General features: G+C 40.2%; 1 protein-coding gene across 5 annotated transcripts in view; it reads right to left on the reverse strand.

Annotated features, from left to right (window-relative positions):
• ric1 (RIC1 homolog, RAB6A GEF complex partner 1) overlaps positions 1-24,739 on the reverse strand; it is a 132,738-nt gene that overhangs the window by 43,820 nt on the left and 64,179 nt on the right. For 3 of the 5 annotated variants that reach the window (XM_076284896.1, XM_076284898.1, XM_076284895.1), the window contains exons 1-2: positions 12,432-13,040; positions 7,851-7,958 (exon numbers count right to left, since the gene is read on the reverse strand). In XM_076284896.1, coding sequence (XP_076141011.1) covers positions 7,851-7,958; positions 12,432-12,572 — 249 coding nt within the window. In that variant the 5' untranslated portion in view covers positions 12,573-13,040. Of the gene's footprint in view, positions 1-7,850; positions 7,959-11,839; positions 12,366-12,431; positions 13,041-24,739 lie in introns of those variants that run through there. The other 2 variants (XM_076284899.1, XM_076284900.1) reach the window with 2 other exon arrangements.

The raw sequence follows: 24,739 nt of genomic DNA on the forward strand, positions 1-24,739 counted from the left end.
CTTTCCCCCGCTGTCTTGCCGTAGAATAGGCTATCCCAGATTTTAATACTCTCATAACAACCCTGCCATCGGGCCTGTCTCTGTGTTGCCCTGTTGCTACCCCTTGCCCTTCCAACGAAACAGATGTCTTCAAATCATCGTTTTCCTTGCTTGAATGTCATAAACATACAACTTTATGCAGCAGAATTACGCGTAGGCTACTTGGAACATAACACATTTTACAAAGGACAGATGTATCGTTAACACCCCCAATTATCACCACTTTTGTTCAGAAATTCTAAAACAACGATGTTTTTTAACACTTCAAAATAACATTTGCTAAATTAACCTTACATTTTTCAGTAGCCATAGGTGTGTAGATTTGAACAAAATCTGGTTTGGTTCTTAACGGCACATGGATGGTTAGACCGATAATTCTTGTCGTGAAATTAAAATTCCACTGGAGCTCCAAGCGGTTGTGTACACGCAGCCTTACAACACTGTTTACAGCTCTTTGAGTCACGGTAAAATGTCATCTTTGGTACATAGCTAATTTAGATACACCTATGGTGTGGGTGGTTGCGTCTCTTTAGGAGTCCGCTGTCTTGGTTTGTATAGAAATGGATATAGCTAAGTGACACGTACACGCAAGAAGGTGGAAATACGGCACCGACGGTAATAGGGGGAGTTCCGATATGTTGCTAGTGACAAAATATTAACTTTCAGTGTTTTACGATGTCTTTGTCATGTGGAAGTGTTTTTCCCCATGCATTTATTCTAGGCTACTGTCAGTGACTGCCGTGAGAGAAGCGTGTTCTGTGTTTCGTTCATGTCAGTGACTGACGCGAGAGAAGCGGTGTCTGTGTTGTGTTGCATTGCGTTGCGTTAATCTATTTTCATTGGGCATACCGTGCCGTGCCGTCCACAGCTCTTCAGTTCTGACAAAGCCAAAATTACTCCTTTTGAAACAATGAGTGCAGGAAGCGCGTTTGTATGGTTATATTGCTTGACGGGGGGATCCCAAGCAGCTTTCAGCCATAAGGCTACTTTGAGAACATTTCAATTTACCCGACACTAATATTCAAAACGTTGAAAACTATTTCGGCATAGCCTATAAAGCAGTTTAATTAAATGGAATGTTAGTTGTAAACAAACGAGCTACTTGGTGAGACTTGGCCTCACAGATGCGCTGGTGCCTTAGATCAGGGGTCCCCAACCTTTTACGTACCATGGACCGGTTTGATTCCCATTTTTTTTCACGGACCGTGGGGGGGGGGGGGGGGTTGGGGGGTTGGGGGGTTCCCTGTTCCATATGTGTTGTGCATGCATTACTTGAAAAGAACTAGCTCCAGTTATGTAGCCTATGAACAGTGAAGGTAACGAACTCTTAAAAACGTGAAAAACGTGAACTTGAAGAAGTGAAAATTTAACAATATGAACTATGAAAATTGAACAACTTGAAGCTACATCTATCAAGTGTGAACATGCTTAACAAAATATGGGAACAAAACATGGGAACTAAACGTGCATTACGAATATAATCAGTGGGAGCCCTGTGCTTCTTTCCCTGCAACAAGACAGTGACACCCTCAGTGTGTTTGAAATGTCCAGTCGATTGCGCAATTTGGTTTTAGTTGCAGTCATTGCAGAAAACCCGGCCTCGCATAGATACGTGGTGGGAAATGGTAGCAACGTTTTCAGCGCTTTTACGGCTATCTCGGGATATTCTGCTTTGGTTTTGATCAACCCGCCAGAGAGGTTTCCTCATACACACTCTTATGACCACCGTCATTTGCAATTTCGATCAACTGCTCTTCCTCCTGCGCTGACATGTTAGGACTATTCGGGATATTGACAAATGGGTTGCGGACCCACTCATTGGTTTGCCGTGGATCTTTGGAGGATGGGAAGTAGCCTAACGCTCAAACTCATTTGAAAGCGCAACAAGGTGATCGCGCACCAGCTGCAAGAGAAAGGGCCCTGCGTCTCTCCCAAAACCCCCACTACTGTTTGGAACATATCAAATACACCCTGTCCCCATTCGTCCCCACAAATCAAGCTTGGCTTTAAATGCAGCGACTTTATCTGCCAGTTTAAAGACAGTCGTCATTCTCCCCTGGAGTGACAGGTTGAGGTCATTAAGCAACCCGAATATGCCACATAGGTAAGCGAGTTTTGACACCCAGTCCTCATCACTAAAATGTGCAGCTAACGGTGACTTTTTTTCTGTAAGAAATCTCTGCAGCGGCTCTAGCAACTTAAACACCCTGGCCAGTGTCTGCTAAAGATGCTTGTTTTTTGTTGCTCATTCTAGCAGTTTAGCTAACTTCGTGTGACACTACCGTTTGCCAAGAACTGATCAAGTGAAGTGAGCTGACCTGAGGCTGCGCAGCGCTGAAGGCAATATGTAAAGTGTTGAAGGCGGGACAGACGTAAGAAAATAGACCTTGCAAAATGCAAACATGCGTGCAATCAAACAACTGCATATAGGCCTATGCCATGTAAAAACGTGACATTATTGCGAATTAAATTAAGTTTAGTTTGCATGCATTTTTTTAAAACTCATGTCGTAGGCTACGGCCCGGTTAGGAATGTACGGACCGCGGCCCGGTGGTTGGGGACCGCTGCCTTAGATGGCAGGAAAAATCTTCAGCCTATTAACTGACCACCCGATTCACGTTGGCTGGGGGGGAAGGGGGGCCATCAGACATTTGTGACCAGTTAATCCGGCCCTGCCCCCCAACAAATCACACCTTCCCACCTCTGACAGTTTAAAAGAACTCACAGACCTATTCACAAACCTGCGGCATTTTGCCGTGTTTTGAAATCCTATGCAGCTTTCAATAGTGAGGAAGCAATTTTGCATTGTAGGCATAACTAACATGCAATAACGCCACCAACAACAACCAAAACTATTGTCAAAATGTAAATTAAATGTAACATTATTGTGCATCAAATTAAAATTTTCTCTTTTGCAAACGTATGCATAGTAACATAATAATTTAATAATGTTACAAAGATACTACATCAATCCGTATGTTTCATTAGGCTACTAGGCTATTTGTTTTGCCTTATTCTTGATTCATTTAGGCTAGGCCTTTTTATTCAGGGGCCGTATTCACAAAGAATTTTAAGGCTAAAAGTAGCTCCTAACTGGCGAATTTAGGAGCAACTCCTAAAAATAATGGGCGTGTCACTCCTAACTTTAGGACTCCTAATTTTTTTCACAAAAAGTAATTCACGAAGCATTTTAGACCTAAAAGTAGCACCTAAAAGTCTGGGGGATGAGAGGACTCCTAACTCACTAAGACCTATTCATAAACAGCTTTTTGTGGCATTTTACGCTGCGATGTTTTGAAATGCGCTATGCGGCAACAGGAGCTTCCAATCGCGAGGGAACAATTTTGCATTCATAAAAGGAATGCAATAACGCCACCACCAACATCCAAAACTACTCATTGTTAACATGCAAATTAAATGTAACATTTCATTGTGAATCAAATTAAAATGTTCTATTTGCAAACGTAGCCTAGGCATATGGTGACAGATTAATTTAATAATGTTGCAAAGGTACTGCATCAATCCATAGGCCTATGTTTCATTAGGCTACTAGGCTATTTGTTTTGCCTTACTCTTTATTCATTTAGGCTAGGCCTTTTTATTCAGTTATAAATGATCTTCCGTCCTTCTGACTACTTGTAGCTATAGCGCACGCATTCTCCGACCTGTCACCTGTCACTCATCATCGGAAGGGAGGTGTTTGGAATCATTCCCGCGTTACAATCGTCAGCCAATCAAGGTGGTCACTTCAGTCAAGCTCGTGCATGAGCATGAGTCATCTATAGCAACGAAGACTCACTCCTAGTTTAGGAGTTGTCTGAAAGGCTTTGTGAATAACTTTTAAGAGAAAACTCCAAGCTAAAATCTTTTAGTGCGATTTAGGAGTAGCCTACTCCTAGTGGTAAGATAAAAGCCTTTGTGAATAGCCTACGGCCCCAGTTATTCATCATCTTCCGTCCTTGTGTAGCGCACGCATTCTGAGACCTGTCACCTGTCACTCATTATCGTAAGGGAGGTGTTTGGAATCATGCCCGCGTTACAATCATCAGCCAATCAAGGTGGTCACGCTTGCCCATTTAATGCACAAATTGCCCATTAATTGCACAAATTAATGGTCGAATATTACTGATGATCATTGTTATTTAAGAACATGCAGTGTGCGTAGGGCACCAAAAACATCTTGCTCGTAAAAAAGCATCATACCGCACATTGTGGCGGGTCTGTTATTTACTGTAGGCTGCGCAAACCACAGGGCAAGCCTGCATTCGAGGCCTTCTGTTGAAGAATTTTATATAAAGCCTGCGCTAACAGTAATCCTCCTGCCCCTGATAGGCCTACCACAGCTGTGGATATGTGTGGAATGTTCAAGTAATAACACAATCCAATGTGTGTCTCAATTGTCCCCCGCTGACCACCTCACACATTTCTCTAGATTTTGCAACGAATTTACATGACACAATGCCATAAAATATGCCAGTTTTAGGACACAGAATAATGTTTGTAATGATACCAGTTAGGCCTACGTTTAACAGTAACAAGTGTATTGAGCTATTCATTGTCAAAGGTGCATGATCAAGTGAAATTCTTACTTTGGAAAACAAACATTTGCCGATATTATCGCCGATCATCAGAATATTGCTCTGGACTGCAGGTAACTTGTTAAGCCAGTGGTTCTCAAACTTTTATTTAATTCCCCACTTTGATCAAGGGGCATGACTGATGATAGTGGAGATAACGTGTTATCCCGAGGCCTTTGCCAGTCAGCATCTCCGACGGTAGTCTACCCTATTAAAAATATACGTTTTCGATGTCCCAAACGGAGAGACATAGGCTACTTTATTGTTTTTAACGATCTCTATGCTACTCACAAAAATGTAGGCATGGTGACATGATGAAGTAGGCTATCCAACTGTCGTGTGTTAAATTATTGTGATTACGAGCCAGTGGTTTTCAAACATGCGTGACTCGGACATCTAACTAAATGCAACATGCTCATATCGTCCTTGCATTCGCAAAATGAGGACCAGTGTTTCGTCAAATTTTTAAATAGCTATACGAATTTTTATGATAGTAGCCTAGCCTATACAAAAAGCATACTATCTTAATCTTGGAATATCGGGAGGGAAGTGGCGCGTCTGCAGTCAGCCAAATATGAATGTAATTCTGCGGCATAAAGCAGATGTATTTGTTTATTGTACAGAAAAATAAAAATGACATGTCAAGCAGTCAATTGACTACATTGCAGTCAAGAAGTAGGGCAAATTAAGACACTGCTTTGATTTGCGTAGTTGCATTGCCCCCAACACTGACAATAACATAGAAGATTTCGATTTTCGCTACCACCGTGTAGTCAAGCCTTAAGCCATACCCTAGCCTTAATCGAGGTAATGTTTAATTATGCATGATTTATTTTGTTATTGAATTCGTAGGCTGGGATTCCTCTCGGTAACAATTATGTTTGGTAGCCTCCTGCTTTTTCAGAAGGGGCGGCAGTCAGGCTACTGACAGAGCGATGTACAGTGGCAGAGCGACGCACAGTGGCTGAAAGTGGTACTAAAGCTTCACGCCTCGTAATGCGCGACTGAAGTGGCCATTTGAAAGCGATGCCCACTGTAGTTCCAGAAATGTATCTTTATGGATATATAAAACCATTATCATTGTTATGGTCTTGTTGTTGCACAATTAAAACTAAAGCAGTAAGTGAAAACATGCACATCGGTGGACTGCTTTACTAATGCAAAATTGCAAACTATTACAATGATTTCATTGCATTACTCAGCATGGTTGCACAGTGCTTGCATGAGAAACACTTCCCAAAAACCTTCCCTAATTGTAAGGATGCCATATAGGGGTGTAAATCACAAGTTTCATCACGATTCGATACAATATTGATTCTTTAAGCCAATGATTTGATTATTTTCGATCCTTCAACATTTTTAGCAATTCCATGTGTTACTGGGGTCTGTTGTTCATAGGAAATGATAGATTTTGATTAATTTTCATGGATTCAAAAATGCCAAATATTATAGGCTTAATTATAGGCCAAATACTGAACATTGACTGTGGAATCAGGTAACACACTTTTTTCTCTTTTCCTCCCCTAAAACCTCCTGTCACTTGCCAGATGCTTTTGAATTTAACATGGTTTAACTCATATGTTGCAGTCGAAGTGAAAGGAAACTAGCCTATTTGGAATATTCTGTAGGCCTGCTGTTCCTTTTATGAGAGCAATTTAACTGACTGAACAAGTTTTCATCAGGCTATTGAATGCTTTATATGTGAATGCTATATACTTAATTTACCATTAGCTAGATTAGAATGGTTCTATACGCAGTTGTCATATAAATGCTTGTTTTGTTTTGCGTGTTTTGTAGTAGGCTATTCAAAGCATTTCACGTTCATCGCTAGTGGTGTAGGCCTATGTCTTGAGTGATCGCTGTCCCTTTAAATGTCTGGGACTTTAAATTAGGCCTACGTTTTGACTCTGTGCTGTTTTTGTTGATGGACGGCGCCGTCTTTCATTCAGTTTTCCTACCGTTTTAATTAATGACACAGGCAATTCCGTGGTTGAAGTAAGGAATTGTTTTTACCCGTATTCTTGCAATTCCCACATAACATTAAATACTAGGCCTAGGTCACTGACAGGAATAATTGTATTATTGTACGGTTCCGGATGATCAGTCAGATGGCAGCGTGTTGCGTGTTGAAACTTCCACCTGAAGTAGCTATAGGCTACTGCGGAGGTAAGAGCGCGAACTGAGAGAGTTGCCTCCTAACGGAGCCTATATTTTCTTAGCTGCTAGAACGATAGACTACAGCTCTTGCTATGATGCATGATCAGAAGCACATTAACCAGCAGGCCCATATGAGAAACGCTCTGGTTCCTCTTGTAGCCTGCGGTAGATGACGTGAAAAAAGCTAGAGTCGCCGGAAAGCATCTTTGATGATCAGACACCCCCCCCCCCCCCCCCATTAAAAAAAACTCTTCGGATCTGCACGATTCACACAAGTCACCCAAACTGACGTGAAAAAAGCAGGAGGCGCCGTGTTTGCATCCCTGATACATACATACATACATACATACATACATACATACATACATACACATTAGGGCTGTCACTTTTGTGAAAAAATCCTGTTCAATTTTTGAGACATAAGTGTTTATTGAATCGATTGTAAAATCGATTTTTTATGTCTAAAGACGTTTCCATTTTCAACGGCAAATATAGGCCAATCCACAAACAACTAACAGGCATTAGGACGAACGTAAAGAGGGCGCTTATAGACGCAAGCCAGCAATATTTCTGATGATTTAGTGGCGTGAAGTTTCGTGCACAATGACAAACAGGAGTGCAAAATTCTCGAAAAACAATAAGCCGAGTGGACTGCCATTACATCAGTGACAAACATGACTGCAGGCTTCAACGTAGCTGTGTCTGTGTTTACGATTAGAAATGTCAAACAAATTTCGCCTACGTAGAACTCGATTTCAGTTTGCATAGCCTACCGCTTTGTTTTGTGGTAGTTTGATATACCAAAGTACCATAGTTTTCGAAACTTGTGGTGTTTGGTCCAATCGACTGTGCAATCGATTTTCGAACGTAAAGTGATAGCCCTAATATATATATATATATATGTATATTAGGGCTGTCACTTCGATTGCACAGTCGATTGGACCAAACACCACAAGTTTCGAAAACTATGCTACTATGCTATGCTATATGTATGTATGTATGTATGTATGTACAGATCCAGAGAGCAACAGTAAGACGGAGAAAAAGGCCAGAGAAAAAGGTCTCAACTTTACTCACCACTACAGCTATCATGGAATCGTCTGGCTTCCATTCAGACTGCTGATAAAATCCAAACCGGGTGGCTGCCTTCACTGACTCAATGTAGCTCACTATTAGGACACTAGGCTGTGGAAGACAGTGAGGGTGGAAGACAGCGAGTGACTTTTTGAATCATCCTAAATCAATACAAATCTTTAAAAGGGAGGCATTCAGCTGTTTTAATGATGAAAGACATAGGCCATAGCAGGGTCATTCCATGCGTAAGGAATTATAGAATATCCTGGTTGAGAACATGAGAAACATGACAAAGTAGTCGCTATGACGACCAAACACATGGTCATCATTTAACCTCCACTACTGTGGAAGTTGGGAAATGGGTTATCTGAAGTGTGTGTAACAATATGAAGAGAATGTTTGGATCAACTGTGTGCATGGGTTAACTGAGGTACCTACATCGCCTACTAATAAAACCTTTCCGCCAAAGTATAGAAAAACCATCATACAGTAAAAAGGTGCAATACTGACATGTTAGGGGTGTAAAGATTCACCAATCAGTAATCATTTTGAACTTTCAAGATGTGAATGCATCAGTACATGGACTCCTGGATTGATTTAAAAGAGAAATCCGGTGATTTCACACACAGTAGATCTCCATTTCTCGAGGTCACAGAGTACTGTTGGTAAAAAAACACGAAAACAATCGGTTTACCTAACTCGAGTTGCTACAGCCAACACTAAGAGCTTCCAGGCAGCTAAGGTGCTACACTCTGAGGGCATGTTCATGAGCCCCCATATTCATTCCCCCAGAGAGTAGTACTGTAGCTCAGTGTTTCCCAACACTGTCGCAGGAGATTTTATTTGGGTCGTCAGCACAATTTATGTTGTATAATAGGCCTAACTTATACAATTTAGCCAGGAAAGCTATCAGTTTTCTATTAGGATATAGTTTGTTTACCACAGTCACGGCCATCTGTGCAATTTTGCATTTAGAATAGCTCTGAAACTGGGGGGCGAACACGTCGCACAGGGGACAGCCTGGACATCTCACTCGCAAAATGAAACATTTCTGCGGGGCGTCTGCCATGAAACCTCGCAGTTGCAAAATGCAAGGGACACGAATCAGCCTTTTTGCACGAACATTAATGGACATCAGCTCTTCAACTTGACTGATTAAAATCTAGCCGACGAAAGCAGACATCCTTATAACGGACATGGCTATTCAATTTGCGTCATAGGCTGTAGATAGATAGGCTGTTTCAATTGTAGATGCACTCTTTAAAGTGAATAGCAACCTCCTCACATTCAGGGTTTCCCGCAGCACTTTGCAGTCAAGGCGGCCGCCTTGGCAAAACACGCCTGTCGCCTTAACATACATCGTCAAAAAAAAAGTAGCCTAGTCCACTGTGTTACTCTGTCCTGTTTTCTCCCTTTCATTCCAAACCATGACCAACGCCACTCTCCCTTCTCCGCAGAACGTATTAAAAAAGAATAAGAAACGTGCCATGAATCGAAAAATAATCAGTTTTTATAATCTTTCCATAGCCTATGTGATATGCCTCCGAATCAGAGCTAGTTAACGGAGCTGAGCGGTGCAAATATCCCGCTCCTCGCTCTCAAGAATCAGTCAAATCGCGAGCACCGATGCTGGGTTCATCAGTTTTGTGCAAGTTTAAAATGTTTAGCCGACTGCGTAATTTGTCATTTTCGTTTTATAAGTTCCACTTTTCATGTCATGAATGTAACATGCCTATGATAAGGCTTTGCAACTGTCCAATATGGTCAATCTAGTGTCTCAATTGCGTTTCATGTGACGCGCAGAAGCTACATTCATAGAATTGAATTGCTTAGAATTGCTCCAGTTGAAAATGTTTCTGCGTAATTTGTCAGCTATCAGTGATCAAATGCGTTCAATAAATTCCTATTTTATGTCATAATAACATGCCTATGCTAATGCTTGTATGGTGTAGGCTATCTAATCTAGGCCTCTCTTATGTTAAATCAAATTCGCTTTGCCCACCTGCTTTTTCTGTGTCCACCCATTTGAACATTTCTGGCTACGCTACTCTTAGAAAGGAAACTGATAAGTCATCCAAGTGTACTATTCCTACAAATCAACTAGATACTAACAATGTAGAGCAAGAATAACCATGTGGTGACACAGTTTGTGTGAGTAAAGATTCATTTTGGAATCTAAGAGGACACATTTCGCGGAAACATGAGAGTGTGCTACGGAGAGCAAAGAAAAACGTGAGCAATTTGAATTCGCTTCATATGAAGTAGAAGGCTAAAGTAAAAATTGGATGCTAAGCTTGTATTCTTTAGGCAATTAATCCCACGGATTCCTTTAGTTTTAGTCTTATGTGTAGCCTATTAACGTTGCCAAGCGTGTTTGTTGTTGCACTATCAGTGTTGCACTATCTATTAAAATAAATGTTCTGAGTGAAATATATTGCCGTTGCTCTTAGTTCTTTGGGATTTAAGTTTTCTGTTTAAGGTGACAATTCGGCTTGTAGATTATCTCTCCCTCTTTTAAATTGGAGCGAGCATGGAGTGATTTCACTGCAGTGGGATGATTTTTAAGCGTAGCAGGGAGCGAAATTGAGCGAGCGGCCTGACGCGAATTTGAGTGGAGGAGCGGCCGAATAGCCTAAACAGCCACTTGAGTAAAGCGCAGTGTTGACTTGCGCGTCTTTTTAAGATGGTGAGCGTAAACGAAGGAAAGCCCTCTAATTGGACGGGCAAGACTGACAAATAAAAAATGACGGCCAGGCCCACCCGTGGCTACGCGTATGCTTTCTAAATTATTTAGCTAACTCCATCCCCATCAACAAACGTAGGCTACCATGGCCAATATCTTTGAAATTTAAAGCGATGGTTCGGAGTAATTTCACCCTAGGTCCTTTGCACCATGACCCCGAGCCAAACACCCTCCCAGAACCTGTTTTCCCTTGGTCAAACCCTGGTCGAGTAGCGCTGTCAGAAACTAATGACTTTAGTGCATTTGTTGCAACTTCTTAAAAGGTATATTATCCAGTCTTGGGTATTTTTGGCAACTCTAGAGCTCTCTATAGAGTTGTGAAATATTTAGATAGATAGATTGATAGATACTTTATTGAAGCCCAAAGGGAAATCATTCATTCATTAAACATTATATTTTACTGCAGAAAATTGCTCTGCTCATGGCTTGTTCCCGCTGTACACAATGGATATGATTTTGTTGTGAGGGCAAAGGATTAACAGGCAAAAACCACCTCCAACGAGCTATCTACTGACAAGGTAATGTTTCGCGATTCTCACAAAATGTCTTCGGGTCGGCCATTTTTGAAGTTGTATTCCTGGTTCTCTTGGTATGGACCCGCTACGGCAGGGCTATTCAACTAGCAGCCTATGGGCCAGATGCAGCCCGTTGGATTGTAGCTGCGGCCCACCTGCAAACTGCCTTCAAATCTGGCTTTCATGACTACAACAGCAGTGATTGGCTGCAAAAGTCAACAATGTCGCACAATGTTGATGTTGATGGCAATGTAAACAAATACTATGACTTGATTGAGCCATTAAATGCTGCTTATTGTTTGTCAGGATATAGCCTACTGTTTCCATGGTTTCTTTTAAAAATACAAGCTATGACAGAAGTTGGGTAGGAATGTTATAAATTCCATCCCGTGATAGGCCTACTGTTTTACTGGTTTGTTTGACAAATAATCTATATGGACGTTGCCTATTAGCACCTTGTCTGTTTGGAATTGTTTTGAGAGCCTACTGATCTCAGAATAAAGGAAGGTCCACCACATCCAGTGAATATATTTAACTGAACTTATTAACTTTAATGTAGCTGGATATGAATGCATGTCTTTTATAGCCACAATAATCATTTTAGCAACACCATATTTTGGGAGGCCCTCAAAGACCCAGTGGTTTTCCTGTCTGGTCCACTTGGTACTGAAGTTGAATAGCCCTGCGTTATGGCTATGCTATGTGAATGATTCCCCTATTACAAGTTCGCTTACCATCAAATGACTAGTCGTTTACTGGACAACTGGAACGCAGCATTTCTCCGAGTTCCGATTTGGGGGCTTTAATGTCACTTTGTAGTTCATATGGAATTTTGTGCCTAAGCAATTTTAATGTGAACTCCGCAATTATGTTGTCACTTGCAAGCTGCTAATCCACACCCCATCCATAGACACGGTTTTTTTTTTTTTTTTTTTTCAAACAGGCTGTTATTTATGAGAAATACTGTAACATAGGCCTAGGTTGTGTTTTAAATAGCCATGCCATGGCTCATTGGATTTATTTAATTTGCTCTTCATCGTCTCGTAGACACTAGAAATAGCAATGGCCGTATTGTTAAAACGCTCTAAGAAACACATCGAAATACGGACCTTCCGAAGAGTAGCCTACAAAAAAGGCACCAAGTGTGACGTTAACTTCGCCAGCGCACTCGTACATGTAGGTACTTGACGAGTATTCTCGGTGACGCGGCACTGGGACATAACATACACACACACCATCGACATGAATTAATTGTGTTATGGTTCACTGGGGGTTACTAGAATGTGAGCATATGCAGTGCATCATTATTTTCACAAAGACACTCACCCGACTGAACCAAATACTCAGCTGAGTTTCAGACAAAACCGCGAATAAAAGCCTCTGGTTGCTGGGCTGAATGTGAAACGGTTCCTCCGCACTTTTGAGAGGGCACAGAAGCCTTCGAGGCCAACCAGTTAAAAAATACATGACGGTATCTATTTCAGCTAACGTTAACACACTCTTCAGCGTCCCGTGGAGGCTAACGTTATGCAGTCAAGTTAACTTTAGATACAATATTCAGGGACATGAACTGAAACTGAACTCAAAAACGTTACGCATTGATATCTTGTAACTTTTTTAGTTTGACGTTAATCCACAGAACCTCGGCAGCAATAATGTTAATTTACAACTAGCATCTATAGATTGTGGGATAGCAGTGCTTACAGCTAACTTAAACGCCAAGTCCCACAAGCTGCACTTAAAAACAAACGTTAGCGAGCCAGCACTAGCTAGCGCTAGCTAGTTCTAGCCTCGGTGAAAAACGAAGCAGCATTTCAGACAATAACTCTAAAAAATATATGTTAATCCCATTTCGCTGCATTCGCTTCTACGTGGTTTCTGACTTGATTTTCTCTGTTAAACCTCCCTTCGTCGCCATCTTTAGTGTCTATTTATCTTCATCCTGATTCGCTCTCTGAAAATGTACTTCTCCCCGCCCAGTCTTCTACCACGAACGTCATCTGATCAAGTAGGCTTGTACCACGTTGGCTCAAGAACAGGGGTGCTAGAGGTCCTGGGTAAAATTTGTATGCACTTCATTTAGCCAGAGAATGTCTAATAAGGGGAGAACTGCCACTCTCGGAAAACTTCCGTTTTCTGAACTGGTTGCAGTTCCTTCTGTGGTTCCACATGAGGGCGCTCGTCCACGAGTGCAGAATGCATGGAGGTCTATGGAGCTGTACCCCTCAAAATCCACTTTTCTCGGGATATAATTATTATCATAAGTATTATATTTTTTAAAGTCACTTAATTGTTCTAAAAAGCCTTTCAAACGTGTCAATGACGTCACTCATTAGCACAATGCTAGCGTGTTATGGGCAACAACGACCCAAACTGTAAGAAATCAAAAGGACATAAGTAATCGTTCATTCAACTTTTGACCTATAACCCATGTTGAAGTTATAAAAACTACAATCAAATCTGAGATTTGTCAACGACAATCAGGTGAAAGAGACAAATTTAGCCGTCTAGCTCCACTGACTCCCATTCATTCTGCACTCATGGCGATCGCCCCCAGTGGAAATATGGTGGAACTGCAACCAAAATTCGGTACAATGGGACTTAATACGGATAGTGGGGTACAAATTGTATTTCCATAGGATTTTTTGCTAAAATTTATTTTTTTGTTTTATTTGCTTTATTTGGGGTCCTACTGTTGAAAAATGACGGGGTGCAAATTTTCTGACCCCGTTTTGCCCCCCCTCTGGGGGGCGCTTTCTCACCTTGGCCAGGATACTGACCACACACGACATCTACTAATAATGATCACATTTTCACAATCTTGGTGTCAATTTAGGGGTTATTGAGGATGCTGAGTCCATTTATGACAGTTTCATTGTGATTAGAAGTTGTTATGACTCATTATTTGCAGTAATAAAGGCAAATCCAATGGGGCAAAGTCGCCAAACAGTAAGTGAGCTCATATCTTGGGAACACTTTGATGTATGTTAACGAAACTTGGTCACATGACAACTGACCCCCTCCCAAGGGTACACAACAATTTTGGTGTAATTCGGCCACTGGGGGCGCTATAATTAGCGAACCTGCATTTAGGGGTTACAGTATATCATGATGACGTAGGGTTAGCAAAGAAATTCCAATGGCTAGTCATACTCTTCATACTCATATTGATGATCATTGCAAATGTTCCCCACTTATTATAAACAATTGGCCATTTTGGATTTTCCTTAAAGAGAAACTAAATCATCAGCAGTCACAACTTTATTTGGCCCCCTCATTGCTGCTATATAACTATTTCAACACAAGATATATGTGTTTTAATTCTGTCTAATGACACAAAGCTGAGAATCACATTGCTAAGATACAGACAGAAGATACAAGAAGACAAAATTATCAAATGATGCCATTTGTAATGGATGCCAGCTAAAAATCGGTATATAAAAATCGATGAAAATCAATATTGGATGAAATGAGAAAATATGATCTTTTTTTGTAAACAACTTCAGTGTGACAAGCAGTATGACACATAAATACCCCAGAAATGTTTCACTATCAAACAGTAAACTGAAGAGTGTGCGTTATATGAAAGTCTCGATTGGTGTGTTCAGCTGAGACTGGCTGGAGTGAAGTTAGAGTTTGGTCCTTCTGCTTGATCTTGTTGCTGGTAAGCACCTTGGACCTCACACTCATCTCAAGTTTCTTACTGGTAAGGGCACAAAATATAGAGAAATCGATGTGGTAGAAAGAGTGCAGATTATAGGACATCAAAAATGTCAAGGCCTTATCGGTCTCCACAATTTCTCTGGTGCTGACTGGGGAGGTAAATTTGTGGGCGTCAGCAAAAAGACCTGGGTTGATGCCTACATGAAACTTGATGATGATGATCCTGTCATCAGTTGCTTTAAGAAGCTTGGTGAAGGTCCATTGCCATCTAATCTCATCAATGGTGAACTTCCCCAACAAGTCAGAGGTCTAGAGCAGTTTGTCTGCAGTGTCTATAGGTCAATTGGTCACACAACTCTACCAAAACTGAGGTGGGAGCTATTTCGGACCAGGAACTTGGAGGGAGAAATGTTACCTCCGACACGAGCTGCCTTGTTGCCTCATATCCTTTGTGCCAATTACATTGCCATGCGTGATAAATCCTACATTTCAAACTGTCCAGTTCTTCCTCAGATTGAAGAAAATGGTTGGACTTTCCAAGAAGGAGTTTATGTTCCTGTGACATGTCTTATACTCCCTGCCCCTACAGCTGTGATAGAGTTAGAGTAGACAAAATGTGTGTACAAAACCCAGTGCAAAACACTCAGGTGCACTTGTCACAGACATCGAATTCCCTGTACTCCTCTTTGCAAATGCTTTGCTGGTGACTGTGAAAATGTGACTAAGCATACTACAAATGAGGAAGATGCTGATGAATGATTGATTTATGTAGAAGTGTATTTCTAAAGTGTTTTATTTCCTGTTCATGTTTATTAGTATTCATGTACATTAATAATTAGTTCATTTATCAATTAGTTCATCAATTAGTTCAGTACTTAGTTAATGTACACTGCCATTGCAGTAGAGCTACAGTACATTTTGTATTAGTTTTATTTCAAAGATGTTAAATGATTGATTGCTTTATTAGCTATTGTAAAGGAAAATATCAGATTGTTCACCAGATTTTTAAAAAACGCACACAAAAAAACAACAACAACAAAAAGTATCTAAACACATATCTGCTCACTGATGCCTTTAGTCTCTAACTCTTTTTTAAAGGCGCTATATCTAACAAAGTTATTATTATTATTATTACTATTATTATTATTATTATTATCTAAATTACTCTTCAAGTTTATACTGTGTATTAACTTCTTCAGTGCACATAACTTAGAGTGTATATAATTAATTTGACCAAAAAATATGATAAAATACCCTAGAAAAGCCTAGACCACTACCAAAAAATGAGACATAACTTCTGATCACAATGAAACTGTCATAAATGGTCTCAGCATCCTCAATAACCCCTGAATTGACACCAAGATTGTGAAAATGTGATCATTATTAGTAGATATATGTGTGCAGTCATTATCCTGGCCAAGGTGAGAAAGCAAAACGGGGTCAGAAAATTTGCACCCCATCATTTTTCAACAGTAGGACCCCAAATAAAGCAGATAAAACAAAAAAATCAATTTTAGCAAAAAAATCCTACGGGACCATTATTTCATGACAATTCGTACCCCACTAGGAGTGGCAAGGCTCTCCGTAGACGGGCTCTGATTTAGCGGAGAATATCGGATACCTGTAATTGGGGTTACTAGCTTTTTGAGTTACTAGCTTTTCCTATTATTATTATTATACATCCGACATTGCAGTCTATGGCAGCCCATAGAACGCCTGGCTAAAAAGTGCTGAAATTTGGCAGAAAGTTTCGGGACACTCCACTGACCACTCACGCTCATTTTTCGGATCTCTAAACCCAGCCGTCTAGCGCCACCAACGGGTCAAAATCTGGCCGAAAATTGAACCGCTGGGTCTAAAGTTATGAAATTCGGCACACTAATTCAGCACTGTCCCATGCTCACTCTGACCAATTTACAGAACTCTATGCCCAACACTCTAGCGCCACCAATGGGTCAAAACTGGATTGCATTAACGCATGTGACCATTGAACGGTGCATCCAATTTTCACAAATCAAGCACTGTTGGAATCCCTGGACCGACCTAAGTTCAATGACTCCTATTACGTCACTTTCCGCCATATTGGACCTCCGCCATATTGGATTTAGTCCAAACTCTACGAAAAGTTTCAGCGTTCACAAATTTCATCCGATTTTCACGGGACTTGGCGGAGATGATCTTCTGCCCGAGCCGCACAAACGATACTTGTCAGATTTTTCAATTTCATTTTTGTTTGCCCGTGACAGCCAATCAAATATGGTGATGAACCCGCCAAACAGGAAGTGGACAAACATCTAGGTGACGCTTTGAGTTAACATAACAAGACTCGATACCATTAGTCAGGACACTGTCCCAATCACTCACAGCAATTTTTATGCATATACATTGAACGCACTAGCGCCACCACCAGTTAAATGCTGCTGCACATGCATTCATGCGCATGATCCTTGACTCTTTTGTTTGTTTTTCACAATTGAGGTAGCGTCTGAATCCTTGGACCATCCCGAGTTCATGGACCCCTATCCCTTCACTTTCCGCCATATTGGACCTCCGCCATATTGGATTTAGTCCAAACTCTACGAAAAGTTTCAGCAGTTACAAATTTCATCCGATTTTCACAGAACTTGGTGGAGATGATCTTCAGACCGAGCCGCACAAACGATACTTGGCAGATTTTTTAATTTCAAGTTTATTTGCCCGTGACAGCCAATCACACATGGCGACGATGCCGCCTAACAGATAGTGGGCTAACATCTCGGCTACGCTTTAATGTATGAAGTCCAAACTTGGTACAGGGACTTGGTATCTGATTGTGATGACGCAATATGAAATTGGCATCATTTGGCCTCTATAGGGGGCGCTGCAATACAGGAAGTGAACTTGTATCTCAGCAACGCTTTGATGTATGACGTCCGAACTTATTACAGGGACAAAGTAGCTGATTGTGAGGACATGCAAGGAAAGTGGTCTCATTTGACCTCCAGGGGTGCTGTAATAAAGAAAGTGAGCTCACATCTCAGCAACTCTTTGGTGTATGAAGTCCAAACTTGGTAGAGGGACATGGTAGCTGATTGTGAGTGTGCACAAGGACATTGGTGCAATTTGGCCTCTATAGGGGGCGCTGCAATACAGGAAGTGAACTCGTATCTCAGCAACGCTTTGATGTACGAAGTCCAAACTTGGTATAGAGACTTGGTACCTGATTGTGGGGACGCACTAGGAAATTAGCATCATTTGGCCTCTACAGGGGGTGCTGCAATACAGGAAGTGAGCTTGTATCTCAGCAACGCTTTGATGTATGAAGTCCAAACTTGGTACAGGGACAAAGTAGCTGATTGCAAGGACATGCAAGGAAGTTGATCTCATTTGGCCTCTAGGGGTGCTGTAATAAAGAAAGTGAGCTTACATCTCAGCAACTCTTTGGTGTATGAAGTCCAGGGACATGGTAGCTGATTGTGAGAATGCACAAGGACATTGGTGTAATTTGGCCTTTAGGGGCACTGTAACAAAGTAAATGAGCTTATTTCTCACCATTCTTTATCCAATTGCAATCAAACTTGCTGTGAGTGCTTGCTCATGCCATGGCCACACCATTCCTGCTATAGCGCACTGCTAGGCCCCCACATTGCTCCTTGCAGCTATATTTATCTATCTTTTACTGTCTATGGCAATTATCCATGGAAACAGCATACACGGGTTTCCCGTTTACCAACAAAACTAGATGTGCACGCAGCCGTGGGGCAGAAGACGCTTGGTGGCCGTCCACAACGTTATAAACTTAACCTAAATAGTCGGCTGCTGTAAGCTACAATCTGATTTTTTTGTATACCCCTGTTGTCTCAATGATAATAACATCTCATTTCAGACTATATTTCAAAGTTTGCCGTTCATTTGCATTATTAATATAACATCGTATTTTGTCATTTTTGGCGAAGACATGCATTCCGTTAGGGATATTGAACATATTTAACATTCTCTAACCATCGTCATTTCGAATTGGTGCAGTTTTCAGCACAAAAACTCATTTTATTCTTTTGCTCTTTTGCATTGTTCTATGCTGTTCTATGGTGCTTTATGCCTCTTGGTTGCGCACGCATGTTTTCGTGACGTTGCATAGAAATCCATGTATAGAAACTGCATAGCCTAATCTTAGTCTTTGAATTGACATTAATTAAGCTGGTATGCAACACAATTTATGTATATTCCCTTTACTGTATGTTTGCAAACATGTTTTGGGTAGACTTCAAACATTTTTTAATTTGATCTTACAGTTCTGTCATTATTCCGTGTCTTACATTTACTTAATAGATATTATAGTTAGGCCTATGCATTAGCCTAATAGCCCAGTGATACCTTGAAATTAAGCTGCTGTCTGTTAGGCAACTTATTGTTACACAAATAAATTAATTAGTGAGATGATCTGCATCTCCATTCACCTAAAGCTATGGTTGTGCTAACCCATTTGCACAAAACATAATTTCTGAAATGTTTTCTTTATTGATAACATGAGGTATGTCTCCATGTAGGGTAGTGTCAAGTAGTGATGGGCAAATTAAGCTTTGGTGAAGCACTGAACCACTTTGAACAGTTGATTCGAAAATGGGTTCATTACTCGAAGCTTCAGTAACAGCGACCTCTCCTGGTGAAAAGCCAAGACTGCATCTAAATTATCCCGGCTATAGTGGACAGGAAGCAGTGAAATAAATCTAGTGCACGCACCTATAACCACCCCACCCCCACACATACGTAGTGCACATGAATAAGAATGGGATATCATTCTTTTTACAAATAAAGATTGATCAGGAGCCATCCGAATGTAGTAAAATAAAGTGGCCGTGCCAGTTGCAGTGGCAGCACGATATAGGTTCGCGAGGCGGTGCCGCTGCAAACCACTCAGGTGATTCATTCAGAGAATGAAGCAGTTTCTGCTTCGGACGTCATATGTCACATGATTTTTCTGTACCAAAGCAACCTTCGGAGCAGTGGTTCAAATGGAATTGTAGTTAATGGTTTGAAGCACGTATGGGAGCTTCAGAGTCAGACTGCCATCACTAGTGTCAGTAGTGAAGTCATAGCAGGTAGATAATGTAGGCCTACAGTATGTCACATTAGCAACACATAAGAGGGGCGCGGCTTGCTCTGTTCTGTCCCTCCCAAACACCATTAACATTTTGTGTTTAGCAACCAGAATTTAAAAATGTTCCCAGGGGAGAAATCCCAGACACCCACCAATATCGTCCGCACTCCCTCTCAGAAAATACTTCCCTATCCTAGAATCCCCCCCACTTTTAAAAAGCTTGATACGCCTCTGACACCCACTACACCCTAGTTTCAGTCTTCCATTTCTTGCATTTCAACAAAGGTGTTTTAAGTAAGGAAGAGCATGATTTAGGCTTTAAAGCCTAAAAGTAAAGTAACTGATCATATTTGTAAAATATTTTGCTTGCATAAAGGGGGAAACTGCTCGCAATGTAGTTTGTGGCAATGTAGTTATCACAGAATAAAGACCTCTTTTATTCTTACTATTCTTTACAACAAAACTAATTACTGTATATGAAGAGCCTTTCATTAAACTCGATAGTTAGGCCTATTGAAATACATAATGCCCCATCTTGATTAGAACCTTGTTATGGGAAAACATTTTATATTGTGTTTGTTAAAAATGACTATCGGCCGATATATCAGTTACCAGTTTTTAAAAAAGTCAAACGTCGAAATCAGTATCGGCCCTCAAAATCTCTAAAAGCTAAAAATGTGGAGAATGCAATGCAATCAAGCATTTTAGGCAATGTGGAGGGATAAGCCGGCAGAGTCTAGGAGAGTTTGACTTTTTGTCATATGTCTGTTAAAAACATTTATTTTTATCTATAAATACTAGGTAAACTAAATATTCAGTGTAGCCAATTGTGACCACCTTGTGAGAAGGCTCATTTTGTCCATTGGTATTTTGTAGGTGTGTGTGTGTATGTGTGTCAGTGGTAGGTGTTAAGTTCATGTTTGGCCTCCAGGCCAAAGCTCCACCTCCAGCACCAGCTCTCTGCTTCACCATGGAAAATGTCAGTGAACTTTTCAGAGAGTGAAGTTGTATAGTTGCAATGTCACTTTCGGTTATTTACACTGGTCCTGTCTGACTCACTGACCTTCTGTCTGAACCATTGACTATCTCTTTGGCAGCTAAGCTCAAATGTGTGTAACCAATAAATAAACAGCTCAAGTGGACTGTGGGAGCTGTGCATGTACACACATGGAAAATAAAATGTATTCCTATTTGTATTGATTACTATCTTTTTATATTCTTTAAAACTCTTCTTTTAGTTAGATTTTTGTCTAACTAGCTAGATCAAAATTAAGTGCCAGAGGTGAGATGTGTATGAAGACCAACAGTTTTGAGGTTGAGATATACAGTCATTGTGTATTTGTATGCATACTTGCTTGTTATTTATAAACAAAGTGAGCCATTTTGTCTGGTAGTGACACTGTAAATGTGTTTAAATGAAAGGAAGTGTATATTTATTTATTTATGTATCCTAGCCGTTATCTTACACAATCATCTGTTATTTATATTGGTGCTCATTAGCCTACACCTTGAATGAATGAATGTTTGGTATTAGATTATCATTTATACTTGAATCATGCTGCACTCAGTATAACAATAATAGAAAAGCTTCTAACAACCCCATTTTGTTTTCCTTTAAACATGTCTTTTGTTCACTCAGATTACGATCAAATGTCTTTTACTCAGACATGCAATTTCTTGCAGAGGTCATGAAGTCCTGATGAAGCCATTCCATAAAATGAGTTAAATCCTTTAAATATAATGATCTGTATCTAAACTGCACATATTTTCCTGATACTCTATTTCCAAAAAGTATTCTGTGGGCATCTTACGCATTAGTTATCACCATATATTGATGCTGGGACCGTACACTTTGTGAGGACTAGTCTAAATTACTGCAGATGAGAATGTGCAACTGTCTGATGTTTATCACAGAGATATCTTCCAAGGTTTTATTCTCCACTCTGACCTTCAATGGTTGTTGACCAGAGCCATTACAGAGACTTGCGATAATTATTTCCACAAAGGAGGAACTTTGTCCTAATTCTCCTATAACAACAGTTATGAGAAACAAGGTTTTGTTCTTTGCAATTCAATCAATCATTTCATTTAAACAATTGTGTTGATAAGTCTGATGACTATGTCTAATGCAGTAGTATTGTCAATTTATTGCATATTGCCCTGTTTGAGCAACTTTATAACATTAACATTCACAGTTTCTCTTTCAACAAGTAGTTCCAGTCCAACTACAACAAGGGCCTTATCTGAAACTGGTATAATTAAATCTAAAATGGAAACTCTATCAAGCAATATCAAGGACTAAGGTGTACATTCAGCATAGAAATTAAACCCTGTAACTTTTATGTTGAGTTGAAGATGAACCTGGTGGGATCTTGTTATAATAATAATAATAATAATAATAATAACAACCTTAAAATAATTCACCCAAATAAATTGTAAATAATATAAAACCTTTGTAAACCCCTGGTCCAACAATGTTCATGCATTCTGAGAGCATTTACTGGTATGTTTATAATTTGATATAAAATTCTTTATAATTGGGTAAGATAAACTCATATGACATAATGAAACCAGTTTGCCTACTTTAAATATAGAGGAATGGGCTGAGCACACAGCCATGTGGTGCAGCAGTGTTCAGGGTCAGAGTGGAGGAAATTAGGTTTATTATACTACCTCAACCTTTACCCAGAGTTCCCACGGGTCATGGAATTTCTGGAATATCATCCAGACATGAAAAGTCATAGCCTAGTTAGCACCAGAAATTGAGAATTGAAATTGAGACTAGGTCTGGGCAAGGTTCATTCACCTCTCATTTCCAAGGGGTGTTACGGACTCCGATCAAAACACAATTGGATAGACCTAAACCAATCAGTGCAATGAAGGAGATGGTGATCCAGTTGTGGGCAATGGAAAAAAAATATCAACAAACAAGCAAAAACTGCTTCGATGTCATCAGCCCTTCTCAATGGTTGTGATTGTTGCCTGGGTTTTAGGAACATTAGAAATGGGAGTAAAAGGTTCTCCCATATCAGGAAATTCTGTTGTAGCAGTTTAACGTCTACTTGCCAAAATACACTGCTCAAAAAATGAAGGGAACACTTACAGTTTTCCATAATTGTTAAAATGCATTTTTTGAAACCTTCTACCCTTTTATCCATTCTCAAACTACATTCACAGAATGTCTGACAATTCTTGCAAAATAAAACACTTGCCTCAACGGTTTTACTTGTGCTCAGAACCAAACAGTGTCAGAGTACCAATCCAGTGTATTAAGGTGTTCCCTTAATTTTTTTGAGCAGTATATATTAACACAAATATATCTCAAGGCAGCATTTGTGTTTATTGGGTTATATAGCCTTGGGTTACTGCCTGCTTGAGTGGTTGTTGTTGCCCTACTCTGTTTTTTCGATGCCCAGTTATTAATTTCCCGCTCTAAAAAAAGTCAAAGATTATAGAACGCTACACAGCTGCTCTGAAATCTTTGGTCGGTGAAGTAATTTCAATATACCATTAGCAGTAGGTCATGGAAATTACAAAAATAGTCAGGGAAAAGTCATGGAATTTTACATTTGACTTAGAGGGAACACTGTTTACCCTTTCTGGTGGAACTAGAGGTCTAGAGGGCAAACAAACAATTTGATGAGATACAGAAGATAAATATGAATATTAACCAACTAGAGAATGCTATTAATGTTTAGCTTTGTTTGGCTAAATAAAAGGTGACAATAAATCTATAGTGTTTTTCTGCATTATGAAGATTACTGAATGAATGATCAATTAAATAATAATAATAATAATAATAAGCTTTATTTTTATAGCACCTTTCATACACAGAATGCAGCTCAAAGTGCTTTACATTTGTAACATGTGACACAACTAGAAAATGTAATTTCGAGGAAATTACCAGTGCATGAAAATGCAGAACATATGATGTAAAATATACGATGTTAAAACAGATTATGTAGAGATAGTTACAATGGTTTTGTTTAGGTAGACATGGTTGTTGCAATGCTAAATAAAGCTGTTTCTTTGACGGTTGCTAGGGTAATCATGTTGGTTGCAATGGAAACTGACATAGATGCTTTATTTCAATGGTTGCTATGTTGGTTGCTAGGTAGGTGGTGGTTTAATATAGTTGGCTGGAGGCATAGCGGGTGGTAACTGACAGTTGGAATGGCTGAACAGTTAAATAGTTGAATAGTTTAAATAGCTAAATTATTTAATAGTAAATTATTGTAGTGAGGACTTTTATTTTGAAACAGTTGTGGGCAGAGGAAACAGTTGGCGGGAGTCATAGTTGATGACAACTGACAGTTGGAATGGTTGAACAGTTAAGTAGTTGGATAGTTAAAATGGTTACATTATTTAATGTAGAATTATTGTAGCGAGGACTTTTATTTTGAAACAGTTGTGGGCCGAGGAAACAGTTGGCGGGAGTCAAAGTTGATGACAACTGACTGTTGCTCGAGTAGTTATGGTGGTTGCTATGCTGGTTGCTAGGTTAATGATGTTAGTTGCTATGTTGGTTCATAGACATTCGACACCCGGAAGTTGGGTGGACACGGCTGTTTCGGAGGCGGGACTTATTCCGGAGAGGTCTAATGTTACCGTTAGCATAGACCTCTCCAGAATATATCCCGCCTCCTAACTTCCGTATCCATCCAACTTCCGGGCGTGGATTGTCTATGGGAAATAACATGGCGTTTTGAAAGATCGTACCTGTCACACTCTGTAGGTGACAAAGTAGAAAAAGCTGCTGGGCAGATTGGCCTACACACTTCTGCCATCTAGTTTCCACTGGATTTTTTGATTTTCGGTGCCGTTTAAGTAGTATAGTCTATAGTATACTACTTAAACGGCACCGACAATCAAAAAATCCAGTGGAAACTATATG

Source organism: Alosa pseudoharengus, unplaced genomic scaffold (genome assembly GCF_046254945.1).
Source record: "Alosa pseudoharengus isolate Yale_2024_CS ecotype anadromous, Long Island Sound unplaced genomic scaffold, YU_APseudo_1.1 YU_APseudo_1.1_scf_14, whole genome shotgun sequence".
Classification (NCBI taxonomy): Eukaryota; Metazoa; Chordata; class Actinopteri; order Clupeiformes; family Clupeidae; genus Alosa; species Alosa pseudoharengus.